Source organism: Lemur catta, chromosome 6, assembly GCF_020740605.2.
Source record: "Lemur catta isolate mLemCat1 chromosome 6, mLemCat1.pri, whole genome shotgun sequence".
Lineage (NCBI taxonomy): Eukaryota > Metazoa > Chordata > Mammalia > Primates > Lemuridae > Lemur > Lemur catta.
The window spans coordinates 89,956,496-89,972,071 of NC_059133.1; the positions used below are offsets into that span (position 1 = coordinate 89,956,496).

At 32.5% G+C, this 15,576-nt stretch overlaps 1 protein-coding gene across 1 annotated transcript; it reads left to right on the top strand.

The window, feature by feature from the left end:
- The first annotated feature begins 7,150 nt into the window (after positions 1–7,150).
- Positions 7,151–13,737, top strand: LOC123640010 (NKG2-A/NKG2-B type II integral membrane protein-like). The gene is made up of 7 exons (XM_045554329.1): positions 7,151–7,172; positions 8,867–9,077; positions 9,478–9,570; positions 10,103–10,150; positions 10,649–10,800; positions 12,674–12,774; positions 13,626–13,737. The coding sequence occupies exons 2-7, from the start codon at positions 8,891–8,893 to the stop codon at positions 13,735–13,737; spliced, it is 693 nt and encodes a 230-aa protein (XP_045410285.1). The 5' UTR covers positions 7,151–7,172; positions 8,867–8,890.
- Positions 13,738–15,576: the final 1,839 nt, after the last annotated feature.

Genomic DNA, 15,576 nt, shown 5'->3' on the forward strand with positions numbered 1-15,576 from the left:
GATTTCTAAAGAATTATAATGAGTTATGGATGTTAATTAGGGTAAAAACAGACAAAGAAAGCAACATAAGCAAATCATGGACAAAACAAGTCGTGTTTATAGCAACATAAAACATTAGGGCAGTGAGAGAAAATAAATTGGGAAAGATTGCAGAAGTAAAGAACAATCTTGCATCTCTTTAAGCAGCTCTATTATTATTCCATAGAATCTGACAGTGGATGATTTGAATTTTAAATATATAACTGGCTGCTGTGGACAAATGGAATTGACATTTAAGAAGAACAAGGAAGATTACAAAGGCACAATTATAAGGCACCTACAGCAGTTCAGGAGAAATGTAAGAAGGGTTTTAATGAGGGATGTCATTTTAGGAATGTAAAACATAGCATAATAATAATTATGATGATTAATATTAATAATAATAAGTTTAGGAGTGGTGCAGCCAGGGCGTGATGAATGATTGAACTTTAAAAGGCTAAAAGTCAATGGAGAGAGGGAAAATCTGGGACAGTATTGACATTATATTGGGAGGTGAGCTGGTATTGGAAGGAGAGATTACTTAACATATGGACATGTTGAACGTGACCTATTGTCAGAGTTGAGGAATTTATCCTACACAAACCTGGAGTTTCAAAACAGTAAAAGACAGGCTTCAAATGACAAGAGTGGGCCCATTCTGCCACACAGAAAACACACGAGTGGGCTGAGTCTCTGACAAAATCTCTGATTTAATTCTTGAAGTTTTTAGATAAACATTTGCAAATCTTCTTTACTCTAGTTTGGGATCTATTCTGTTCAGAAGGTCTGCTTTTAAATACAGAAGACAGGCTTGTTTCCTAAGTCTGCCTGAGAACAGATATAAACCTTCTGTGTTAGAATCTTTACTAAACACAGCAGTACCAATTAAATTTTATATGTGTGTGTGTGTGTGTGTGTGTGTGTCGATGTTTGCATTATTTTCATATATACCCCATTTTAAACCTTGCTAAAGTCTCTCAAATATCTCATCAAGGAAAAAACAAACAGAACATTTCACAAATCTCTTTGGAATCTAGAACAGAGATTAATATAATATGTACTTAGCTCTGTACATTCTGTGCCCCATAGTAAAATATATTTCCATAAATAAGATTTTCTCCTATCAAGTAAGCATCAAGTAAAAAAAAAATCCAGTGACACTAAATCCAATTGAAATAACAATAGATAGAGCTCAAATTGCACTGTATTTCGTAAACTAAAACTTCCCACTTTACTAGGTTCTTAGAAATTAATTCAAAATATGGAAAATTTCATCCTTCATTTATTAAAGAACACTTTGCAATTTTATTCTGAATTTACAATTCCATACCTACTTTTTAATAATATCTTTGCATCCTTGTAAAATTGCATCACTCACTTCCAAAGTCTTATATTTATTGTTAATATTATTCCTTTAAAATTCTGAAGACTATCTCCACACTTCTGAGCTTGTTACAGCCCTCAAAATTGAAATGCCAATTTCTATGGGTCAGAAAATTTTCTAGAATATAACTAGATTTTAAATGACATATTTAACAACACATGGCTTTCAGAAATTTAGCTTTGTATTTCCCCATTTCTTTATCAGTAACTTTATAATAGATTTTGTGTCTGATATACAAAAAACCCTCACTTCTGTTAGGTTAAAGAAATTTTCACAAATCTATTTATCAGAAATGGAAAGCAAAATCATACAGCTAAACACTAAACAAAGCATTTAATACAAATCTTTAGTGAATAATATTTTATATATTTATCCCCTATAAATCTTGGAAATTTCAAGTTTGTAAAGCATAACTTTTGGTTCTATAACTGAAATGTCAATTAACAACAGAATATACTTTTATAATAAATCACTTTCAATGAGAAAACAAAAGGGAAAAACATATTAGTCTTTTCAATGTTAGTTTTTATATTTTAATATTATTTCCAAAATTGGTATGAAAACATACAAATGTTTCATACATACGTGAACAGCCACATTGTGTGTAGAATTGGACCACATATGTTTAATTAAAGAAATGGTTTAAGAAAACGTCATTTTTTCAGTGGAATAAGATATTTAATATTTGTAATGGATTTGTACAGTCACTTTCAGTCATTGACTCACAATCATAGATTTAAATTTCTTTCTAGCAAATCTATTTTATAATAACAAATTTTACATTAGTACTATCATGTTTAAATGTAATTAGTGGTAATCCATGAACTCATATATGTTAATATCATTGCTAACAGAAAGCTGATTGAATTTTAATGCAAGCCCTAGCAACATACTTCTTAAGCTTTCAGATTCCCCTGCATACAATATATGCATGGTCATACTTGGTAAGCTGATGAGTATGAGAGCTTAGTCTTCTCTTTTCCTCTTTTTAAATATATTTGTGAATATCTTGAGATCATTCTTATTTTCTCTACCAGTGTCTTATTCAGCTCATTGCCTAGAAAACTTCCACATTTTATCCTCTTTGTAGTATTTCTGTTGTCAAGAAATATATTTACAGAAGTTGTTTGATCTTAAAACTTTTTGGTAAGCAGTTCATGCATAAATCAGGCCATTCTTTGACCCAAGTAGTCAGTAAATAGCACCTTGGACCATACTGACCTCATAGGGTGAACTGCACATGCTCTAGAAGCCACAGAGGTTCCACTACAACCTTGGCAGCACTGAGGTTTGCTCTAAATTTACAAGGGTGGGAAAAACACCTACTGCACACATCCAACCACTCACACACACCGTTATTTCTATTTACTCTTCTGTTACATTTCGTTTTTGTGTGCATTCAACTTTGTTCATCATATTTCACTTGTAAGTGCTTCCTGAGTGTAGGAGTTGCAACACCTCCTTTTTAAATTGTTCACAGCGCCTGAGAACCAATAAATATTTTGTCTATTATGTTGTTATTGTTGCTTGCTATAGCATATGAAAAAGATAGTGTAACTATAGTCAACAGTGAGTTACTGTGTACTTTTAAATAGCTAAAAGAGTGGGATTGGAAGGTTCCCAACACAAAGAAATGAAAAATGTTTGAGGTGATGGATACCCCAATCACCCTGTTTTGATTGTTACACATTGTATGCCTGTGTCAAAACATCACATGTACCTCATCAATATATATGACTATTATGCATCCATGACAACTAAAAATTAAAAATTAAAAAACGAAAAACTCAGAGGGAGGAAGGTCCCCTGGGAAGAACTAAGCCAGGGAGTAATGTTGGAGGGAGACTAACATTTCAGTGTATATTTTTTGTACACTCTTAATTTTGAGCCTGTGTATATATTACCTATTCAAAAGTAAATATTTTAAAACCACATAAAAATTACAATAGAATTGAAAAATTCATCATAACATTATAGTGAAATACATTACCCACATGTCTGTGGTGATGTTGGTGTAATCAAACCGACTATGCTGCTACCTATATCAAACTACACAGCACATGATACTTCAAAATGATCAATACCTATGCTACTGGTGACTGGTGTATGTATTTATGGTATTATAAATTTTACTACCATTTGAGAGTGTACTCCTTCGACTTATGTAAAACAAAAAGTTAACTGTAAAACAACCTCAGGCAGGTCCTTCAGGGGTATTTCAGATCATGAAATTATTATCATAAGAGATGACAATTGCAAACTTGTTACTGCCCATAAAGACCTGCCTGTAGGACAAGATGTCGAGGTGGAAGACAGTGATATTGATGATCCTGACACTGTGCAGATGTATGTTTTGTGTCTTAGTTTTTAACAAAACAGTTTAAAAACTAAAAAAATAAATAATATTTTTATGATTGAAAAGACCTAAAAAATGAGGATACATAGACAATATATTTATACAGCCGTACAATATATTTGTGTTTTAAGCTAAGGTTTATAACAGAAGCATCAAAAAGTTAAAAAAAATTAACAAGTTTTTAAAGTACAAAATTACAGTAAGCTAAAGTCAATTTTTTATTGAAGGAAAAAATATTTAATAAATTTAGTGTAGTCTAACTGTACAATGGTTAAAAAAGACTACAGTTGTATACTGTAATATTTTTCGCCTTCACATTCATAAACATGTTTGCTGACTCATGCAGGGAAATTTTCAGTCCTATAAACTTTATTCATAGTGATTTCTCCATATAGGTTTATCATATCTCATCTTTTATGCTGTATTTTTACTGGACTTTTTGATGCTTATATGTGCTTAGATAAACAAATATATAATGTGGGAATAAAATTTCCTATAATATTCACTACAGTAACAAGCTGTGCATGTTCATAGTTTTCTAAATGGGTGGTATAGTTCGTATAAATACACTCTATGATGTTAACACAATTATGAAATACCCTAATGATGCATTTCTCAGAGCATATCCCTGTCATTAATTGAGGCATGACTGTATAACATTATTTAATTGAAAACACCAAGTGGTTGTTTGTAGAAGATCTAGACATCAGCACCACAAATTTAACAAAAGAATATTGGTGAGTGTCGTATTATTTGGCATATTTAATGAATGATTTTGTTGTTTTAATTTTATAATGTGACTAATAGAAATGATAATTGAATTTATATATAATAAATGTGTAAACATATTTCTTAAGCTAGAGATACATACAGCATGCACACAAGCATATAACCATATGAGATTAGTAATTTAATGTATGATAATATATTAAAATATAATGAATACAAACACATATATAGGTAACTACCATTGGCTGTTCTTGGAAAGCTCAAATACTAGTTGAGATTTCACAAATATAAATATATATTTAAATTCCATTTTCTAGAATTTTAGAAAGCTATAGATTTAGGTTTTCCTGAACTCAATCTTCAAGGGGTTGCATGAAAGTGAATATCCTTTGGAGTTACAGATTACAAATATTCCCTCTTTTTTGATACAAGATAAGAAATGATTAAAAGATTTTCATTCAATACAAAGAAGATAATCTAAACTTTATTTCTTTTTTTAAATTTCAAAATATTAAGGGGGAACAAATGGTTTTGTTACTTGGAGAGTTTTATAATGCTTAAGTCAGGGCTATTAGTGTACCCATCACATGAATAGTGTTAATTTTACCAGTTAGGTAGGTTTTTATCCCTTCTGTCAGCCCCACCCTGATTCATTTCCATGACTTTTACTTTTCTCTGTGCTCATGTGTGCCCATCAATTAGTTCCAAAAGTTTGGAGAGTATATGTGGTATTGGTTTATCCATCCTGAGATACTTCACTTAGGATAATGGTCTCCATTCCATCCAAATTGCTGCAAAAGACATTAATTCAAATTCATTCTTTTTTATGGCTTAGCAGTACTCCATGGTGCGTATATTTATATACAGGGTGTCCCAAAAGTCTCCATACAAAGAGAAAATTTTGTAATAAATATTTTATAAATAAAGATACAATTGTACCTTTGGGGACATTTGAGAAACCGTGTATATACACCGCATTTTGTTAATCTACTCATGAATTGATGGGCACTTAGGTTGATTCCACATATTTGTAATTGTGAATTGTGTTGCAATAAATATTCAGGTACAGGTGTTTTTGTTATGAAATGACTTCTTTCCTTTGGGTAGATACCCAGTGTGGAATGGCTGGTTTGAATGGTAGGTCTATATTTATTTCTTTGAAGAATCTCCATACTTTTTTCCATAGAGGTTGTACTAATTTGCAGTCCCACGCAGTGTATAAAATGTTCCCTTCTGTCTGCATCCAGGCCAGCATCCCTTGTCCTTTGACTTTTAAGTAATAGCCATTCTACAAGGGTAAGGTGATATGTCATTGTGGTTTTAATTTGCATTTGCCTGCTGATTAATGATATTGAACACTTCTTCACATGTATGATGGCCATTTGTATATATTCTTTTGCAAAACTTGAGTTCATATACTTAGCCCTCTATTTAATGGTGTTGTTTGCTTTTTTCTTGCTGATTTGTTTGATCTTTGCAGCTTCTGCATATTGACCCTTTATCAGATGTATGGTTTGTGAATATTTTCTCTCACTTTGTTTTTTCTGTTTACTCTGTTGATTATTTCCTTGGCTGTGCAGAGGCATTTTAACTTGATCAAGTCACATTTATTGATTTATTTTGTTGTTTTAATTGCCTATATGGTCTTAATCATAAATTCTTTGCCTGGACCAATGTCCAGAAGAGTTTTTACAATAATTTCTTATAGAAATTTTATGGTTTCGTGCCTTACATTTAAGTCTTATATCCACCTTGGGTTAATTTTTGTACCTGATGAGAGATAGGTGTCCTATTTTCTTCTTCTGCATGTGCCTATCCAGTTTTCCCAGCGCTACTTATTTATTTATTTTTCCCATGTTAGCTTTATTTTTTATTTATTTATTTATTTATTTTTAATTCAGGATATTATGGGTGTACAAACATTTTGGTTTCATGAAATGCATTTGTCCCACTCAAGCCAAGACCACAAGGATGTCCTTCCCCCATACAGTGTGCCCGCTCTCCATTAGGTATAGGTTTACTCACCCCATCCCCTCCAGCCCCCATACCCCACCCCCCCACCTGACCGGCACCCAGTGAATATTAGTACCACACCAGCACTATTTATTGAATAGTGCTTCCTTTCCCCAGTATATCTTATTGGCTCCTTTGTCATAGATCAGTTGGTTATAGGTAGATGGCTTTATATCTGTGCTCTCTTTTTTGTTCCATTAAACATTTAAGACAGTCTTAAAAATGAAGTTGGCAAATTTGTGATTGAGATGAGAAAAGGTTAACTGCATGGGTAGTCAAGTCTTCCCCCCCTCGTAAAATAGGAAAGGAGCTTCTCACAGTCACTTAAAATGGACAACTAAATGACAACATTTTAGAATTCTACTTTGTCCTTGCAATAGGATCCCAAAGTCTCCTATATTTTGGAGGTGTGTGATGAGATAAACTGGTATCAAAGTAGCCCATGTGTGACAATTTCCTGTTCAGACCTTCAGTGACACAGTGCTGAGAAATCTACTTTTTCCACTCTTGACTCACTCTGAGCCTTCACAGGTTATGGTGAAGATCACAGACATTGTTTGTTCTTATCCTGGATTTATGCCTTGAAATTTTATGTTTTATTTCCCAGCTACCACATGCCTTTTTATGAGAGTAACTTGGCCTCTGCACTACGTGACTTTCGGGGGACAGAAGGTATGTGTTGCTACTCTTTATCTTTCTACTAGCCTACCTCATTTAGTGGAAGGTTCCAAGTACTCTGTGTGATGCAACTGAGGTATAATTAATCTACAATAAAATTAAAGTGGAAATTGATTTCTTTATATGAAGATTCAGGGTAATAACCTAAAATATGAAATACATTAGAAAATTCCTAAATTTGCAACAGCCTCAGGAGACCTAGTCAAGAACACATAAACATATTGATATATCTGGGTAAGTTAGCAAACATAATTTAAGTGAAACCCCTAAGCATCATGACAATGAACAATTAAATTTGGATTTGTAATCATTACATTGCATTTAATTGTATTATAACATAATAATTTATATTTAGCTCAGCCATTATGAAAAATTAAAGAAATTTCTTTAATGATGAAAGCCAACCATAGTTCCTCATACATTTATAGTAAAATAAATCATTTTTTAAAATTTTGTGTTAAAATCAGGGCAAGGTAAATTATATAAAATGCTGAACTTAGTTATAAACAATCAAAAGACTTTTTACAAATTTATGAAATAATGCAGAAAAGATATTATACCACACCAATATGAGACTTGTCTAATGATCTATTTTCCACGATTTAAATGATAAAAATGAGGAACAATAACGTATCAATTATGAATAAAATGACAATTAAAATAGCTAATATTGACAGAGAAATTTATGTGCCAGTTTGAGCAGTAGACATTTTACATTCCTTATATTTTGCATGTTCTTTTTCCCACTTTAACAGACTAGGTTATAGATAATAAGTAACTTTTCAAAGGTCACACATTGTGAATTGCAAAGCCAAAATTAATTTGAGATCTCTCTGGCTCCTGAGCCCATTGACTAAAGTATCACATTACATTATATGAATTATTGCAAATATCCACACAAATAAAGTGACCTTTATTGATGTTGACAAACACAGTATCTTTCTGAAAGTTTGATACAAAAATGTTCTTCCATAGATAGTTTACATTTTTATTTATAAATTTATGGTTTTATATTTTAGCAATAGAATCAATTGCTAATACTTCTGTAAATAAGAATTAAATTTTTTGTAGTGTCTCCAATACTGTTTAGGTTATGCATAAGCTTATTGTGTCACCTACATTTTCCAAAATATAAAATATTCTAAATATTTTAATGATTTCCAGAAGCCTTCATCCATTCAAACAGAAGACCACTTGATAACCCTGAATTCATTTTAATAAATAAGTGTAAAGTACAAAATAAAAGCAATTTAGTACAAAAGAATAATATATATGTCAACTTTCCTATTCTCTCTCCATTTTAAGATTTCTCAGTCTTTTACCATTATTGGCTTTTGAAATTCACATAAATCAGTGCATACATTTTTCTAATACAACATTTTAATCTTCAATACAGGTATTGATGTAAAAAATTTCTTTGCACTCAGACTTGAATAAATATTTTTGTTCATAGATTTCTTTATTGCTAGCTAATTTATTCCTTTTCATTATTCCAGCAATTACAGTTAGACAAATGTAGAAAAATTTTTAAAAATATTTTACCCTAAGACACTTGTTTAAGCTCTAAGGAAATTAAAGAGAGAACTTCAGATTCTTCAATGACAAATGAGAACGAATACCTACTCTCCACCCCAACCATTTTGACTGTTGACATTATAGAAAACCATTTATTAACTTCTAAAGTTCAGGTATCATAGAGCACAGCTGCAGAAATGGATAACCAAAGTGTAATATACTCTGAAATGAATCTGGCCAAAAATCCAAAGAGGCAGCAAAGGAAATCTAAGGGCACTAAAAGCTCCATTTCAGAAACCGAACAGGAAATAACCTATGCTGAATTAAACCTTCAAAATGCTGCTCAGGATCTTCAAGGGGATGACAAATCTTACCACTGCAAAGGTAAAGCATTTAATAGCTCCTCAATCCAACTGTTCTAGGACATGCAGTTGGGGTGCAAGGGTGGGGGAAAGAGCAGGGTGTGCTCACATAGTTTAATTCATGAAGACCTGAGTTCTAAGTTGAGATATGGTATTTAATATGAAATATGCAGATGAATTTTACTGACATATTGTTGAAATTTGTACTCTTAGTCCCACAGCTCACAGAGCACTATATTGATTGAAAACTGCAATGGTATATTTTGAGAGAAAGATTGCTATGGTAGATGTGGGTTTGGGGTCCAAGTTTATCTTTGATTCCCTGTGCATGTGGGGTCTCCTGCATGAATATATTCTAGCCATCTCTCCTTCTATTCGTCTCTATCTCTCCTTTCTCAGTGTTTCTGTTTCTTTCCCTGCAGATTTACTGTTACCTCCAGAGAAGCTCATTGCTGGGATCCTGGGAATCACCTGTCTTGTCTTAATGTCGGTGGTAATAAAACATGTCATTCCCTGTAAGTATGTTTTGTAAGAATAAAAGGGAACTTTTCTGCTTAATGATTGGAAGTACCTCTAAACATTTCCTAATATTGTAGAATAGTATTCTGATTTTAACAGTATGTTTTGCACTAAATGAGGAATAGTTATTCTGATTTTTTTAAAGTATAAATGAAACAATAATTGCAGACAGTCTTTGCTTTTAATTATATGGATATTCAAATTTCATAACTCAAAGACATATCTTAGGAGACTACAAAAGCTTAACTAGAAATAAAAATTAATATTTGAAAGTGGAAAGATCAAATACTTACAGTATTGCAACATACAAAGTAGACAGAGGTGGTGATGTTCAGTTCTGTAGGCTTTGGAAGGTTATTATTCCCAAAACCTTCACTGCTTTATTAAGTTTTTCTTGATAAAATCAATTTTTCCCCAGATAATTCTAATCCTAAGTGATATAGTGATTTTCAAACAAAAACTAAAATTATTGTTACTTATTTGGATACTAATTTTTAATAAGGATTACTTTAATTTTTCTTGCTACAGTACCTCAGAAACAGAATGATTCTTCCCAGACTACAAGAACTCAGAAAGGTACTGATATTAATCATTTTAATTTTATATCTATCTTTGGCTATGCAAAAATTAAAATCAATATTTTTGGGGTAAATAAATTAGGATGTTGGGCAATAAACACTCATAAATAATGATTAAGGAGGGCATTCCATTTTCTTCAGGAAGAATCAATCTTGTAAAATCAGTATACCTCTTTTTGCTATTTGACTCAAATTACTACTGCTATCATATCATAAAAGTAAAATAATTTTGCTATTCCACAAAAGTGGTTTTGTTAAGTGATTTTTCAGACATGTGTAAGGTGGATTTATGTTTGATGTTTTGCTTTATGTGGCCATATAATTAGGGGATGAGAGGCTGACCCTTTTCGTTGTGTGAGTGAGTGGGATTTTTTATATTTACCAGCCTTTGAAGATGCAAAGATATGTACATATATTTCTATACATTTGAAAATATGTTAATTAATTTTCACTTTAAAAATTCATGTCCAGATAGTAATTCATAATTTTTCCTCAGCATGTAATTGCAGTCACTGCCCAGAGGAGTGGTTCACATATTCCACCAATTGTTATTACATTAGTAAGGAATGGAAAACTTGGGATGAGAGTGTGACGGCCTGTGCTTCTAACAACTCTAATCTGCTTTACATAGATAATGAAAAAGAAATGGTAAGGCATTAAATGTTTCAAGCATTTATTAGAAGTTTATTGCATTCAATATGACTTTGTAGAATTCATCATATTGTACAATTTGAGTTTCATTATCTTCAGGTCTATATATTTTGCTGTTTGAATTCACAGTAGTTTACTTCAATTAATACACTGCTAATGCTCATTTAATTATTACCAATTCGTGCTATTTATGGAAAACCATGCTTCTATAAATGCTTTTATTCTAAATTGAATCTTGCTATTTAATTGTACTAGATGTAATCACATCATGACTATTCACACTGATCACAAAATGAATGGACTCCTTGTAATACAACTCAGATCACAAAACAGGCCTTTCCAGTCCCAGCAGCCCGGTCCACGCTGATGCCCTCAACACTTCCCCCTCCTCATCCTCAAACCACTGCCCTGACTGTTAATATTACAAATAAACTTTATGTGTTTTTCAATTTTTAAAAATTGAATCATATAGTATGCACTCTGATGTCACTCTTTGTTCATTTGTATGAATGAAGCAAACTGAGTTTCATGCTCTGAGGGACACAGAGGCTTCCTGGTTGGAGCACTTGTAGTCATGGGAGTCCTTTGCTGGTCCCTCTCACACACACCTACCCTGGTGTGTCTTGGTGGGGGACAGAAGCACTTCCTCTGGCTACTTACTGTTAGCAGGTCCCCTGATAGATCCCCCTTGGCTGTGGTGCCAGCCTGGCTGGTGTTGCTGGCAGGACTCCCTCTCAGTACAGAGGGGGAATGAGCTGACCTGAGGCACCTCTCATTGCCAGGTTGGGTCCTGGGAACAGCAGGCCTAGGTCACTTTCTTCTGTTGGGTGGGGACTTAAGATTCCCAGCCACTGCTTTGATCCCTGATCCTGGGCTCCCAAACCACTTTACCTTTCTCTTTCCAACTTTCAGAGTCCACTTGCTTGTGTTTTTCATAAATTCCAGTATTTATGGTTGTATATAGTAAGGGGAAGCACCTGTTTTGGACCATTGGTTTTCAACCAGTACCAAAACAGACAAAACAGGGGGCTTAGCTAGTTAAAGAATGGTGTGGTGCCCAGAAAAGCATATTTTGGCTTACATATCATTTATTTCCTGCAGGGAAGCCCTTTTAATTTCCCTATAAACCCCAAATCTCAGAAATATAGAAATACATATTGATTTAATATTACATTGATTTAATATTATCAGCAGGAAAAATGCATGGGTAGTGACTTGAATTTTATTTAAATTCATTGATATTAGTTTTGCCAATATTAGCTACTCTTAAATTACACAGGTCATAATTTTCTTCATTAAGGTAAGAAGAATGACATTACTAAGTATAAATATGTAAGAGTTCAGGCTGGGCACGGTGGCTCATGGCTGTAATCCTAGCACTCTGGGAGGCCGAGGCAGGCAGTTCGAGACCAGGCTGAGCAAAAAAGCGAGACCCTGTCTCTACTAAAAAAACAGAAAGCAATTAGGTGGACAACTAAAAACATATAGAAAAAATTAGCCGGACATGGTGGCGCATGTCTGTAGTCCCAGCTACTTAGGAGGCTGAGGCAGGAGGATCACTTGAGCCCAGGAGTTTGAGGTTGCTGTGAGCTAGGCTGATGCCACGGCATTCTAGTCTGGGCAACAGAGTGAGACTCTGTCTCAAAAAAAAAAAAAAAAAAAGATATTTAAGAGTTCATTTTAAGTGAAAATTACCACATTTGTGAAAATTCTTAGCACTATGTAAAGGGGTTTTCAACTTTAATATTGCTTAAAACAGTAGTTTTATTTTGACAGTTATAGATCCAATGAAAAAACACACCACTGGCACTTCAAAAAATTGTTAAATATTTCATAATTATTTAAATATACAATATTTATATTCCTGTAGAAACTTCTGGGCTCCCTTTCAAAGCAAGCATGGATTGGAGTCTTTCGTAACGGCAAAAATCATCCATGGGTGTCTATAAATGGCTCAACTTTCAAACTTAAGTAAGTTTTTTGAGTGGTGGGATATAGTAGAAAAAAATAGAAAAAGGAGAAATTCAGGAGAATAATACGAGGAAGTTTAAGTTGAATTAAAGACATGGAAAGTTTGTTGAAAGTTAGTGAAATGCTGATATAAATGTTAAAGAATGGACCACAGTGGTCCCCCCTTACTGGTGGTTTTACTTTCTGTAGTCTGAGGGTATGGCACTCAACTGTGTTCAGAAAAGTTTGAATTAAATATCCAGAAAACAACACTTCATGAGCTTTAAATTGTTTAGTGTTCTGAGTAGCATAATGAGATTTCACACTGTCCCACTCTGTCTTGCCTAAGATGTGAATCATTTTTTTGACCAGCAGGTCCGCACTGTAGAGGTGACCCAGCCTTTAGTCACTTAGGAGCCCTCTGATGATCAGATAAGTTTCACAGCATCACAGTGTTTGTGTTCAAGTACCTCTTATATTACTTAATAATGACCCAAAAGCTCAAGAGTAGTGATACTGGCATATTGTTATACTTACTCCTTTGTATTATGAGTTATTGTTGTTAATCCCTTCTTGTGCCTAATTTATAAATTAAACGTTACCACAGATGTGTATATATAGAATAAACGTAATATATAATAAGGTTCAGTCAAATAGGTGATTTCAGACATCCACTGGTGATCTTGAAACAAATCTCCTATAAATACGGGGGACTACTGTGTTCAGTTTTCATAATAACCAGCTCCTACTAATATTACATGAAAATGTGATTAAATGGTAAAATCCTTTCCTTAAAGAACACGAAAAATCCTGTTGTTTCATGAATTGTCCCCATAAAATATAAAAGAAGTATGAATTTTTCCCCATTACAGAATAAAGGAAACAATATATGGTATACGTCACTGTGCTATGCTAGACTCAGTCAGACTTCAATCAAGTGGATGTGGATCTAATAAAACATATATTTGTAAGCACCAGCTTTAGAAGTAAAGCACCTGAGTTTGGAGTCGGCCAGGTAATATTATATTTTGGGAAATGGAAATATTATGATTGCATAAGTCAATGAATTGTAATTTGTTTAATAATGAAAAGATATTAAAAAATATTTGTAGTATAATACACACAACAGAAAGAACAGGATATTGTTGCTTTTGTGTCTTTTTTTTTTTTGCTCAATATTCTACTTGTGGCATTCATGTGTTCTAAAAATTGCATGTTATGCAAATCTGTCTATATGAATATGAAGAATGGGTGAACCGTTAAGAGACTGAAGGGGGAATAGTTGTTGTCAAAGGCTAAGGGGACGTTGGACTAGGAAGTGACCACTAATTGCTATGGTTTTTCTTTTTCGGGTGATAAAAATTTCCCAAATTTTAGAAGAACTTTGTTTGTAACTCTGTAAATATACTAAAATTAACTGATTTACACACTTTAAATAGATGAAATTTATGCTATCTACCTGACATCTCAATAGCAGTTATTTGGAAATATCTCTGCTGCAATTATGTTTGGGACTGCATTATTCTCTAAAGTCATATTCAAAGATAAGGCCTTTATATAAAGTTAACTTTTCCAATCAATATGATGGTATGTGCAACAATGTATTAGGTTTTCTTTAATTTCTTTCTATCATATTCTGTATTGTTTGCTTTTGAAGTCATAAAGAAATACAGATATTTCACATTTATGCCTTTAATAAATAGCATCCTCATTTTAAAATTTCCTTTAGTTATTTTTTTGTTGTAAATAGAAATACAATTGAAGTTTGTATGCTGATCTCATATCAAGTTATTTCTTTGATTTTATGTATTAATTCTACCACTTCAGATATAGGATTTTATGGATTTTCTACATAAACTATTTTTCCTGTAATAATCACACTTTTATTTTTTTTCCAGGTACCATAATTTTTTCTTTATTTATTTTGATGTCTAGATATTTATTTTCAATGATGAAGAGAAGGTACAATGATGGTTCTATGTATATCATATGTATTATTTCCTGTTTTTGATGAGATTTCAACATTTCACATTTTTGAATTTTCTTTTAACTTTTACGTATTAAAGCAGTTTTATAATATTCCCATTTTTCTAACAGATTTTGCTTTGAACTCTGGTTAGATTTTAATATTTTTGCATCAATTGAAATGATATATACTTTCTCCATGTAATGTTTATAATCTAAACCAATTTATTTCTTTTAAATGTTAAACAAGTTTTGGATTTCTGAGATAAAATCATACTGGTCATTCCATATTATCTCTTTAATGTAAATCAGTGTATATGTTACATTAGAGTAACATTTCTTTCATGATCCTTGTTCACAAGGAGATTCTATTATGTTTTTACTGATTGCTACATACTTGAAAGTTCTTACTATCAAGGCTACCCTGGGAAGCATTTCTTTTTGATAACCTGGAATCCTTTGTATAAGAGTACTATTTGTTATTCATTAGTGATGCCATCTGAGTTTGTAGAATATATTGATAGGAATGTTTATATAACAACTTCAATTTGTTTAATACCTGTAGGGTTTACTCAGGTGTCTGCTGTTTTGGTACATTTTGTACATATGCACATTTTAGGAATTTTTTATTTCACATAGATATTAAATTGTATTCATAAAATGGTTTCATACGTTTTGATATCTGCTAAAACCATAAGATATTCCTACATTTAATCTAGAAAAAAATATTTGTCCCTTCCCCGGTTCTTTCTTAAATGTCTTTTATCAATTTTGTTAATTGTCTTCAATAAAAATATCTTTGGCTTTGTCGATCCTGTATACTTCCTTTGCATCATGATTTTATATTACTTCTTTTTT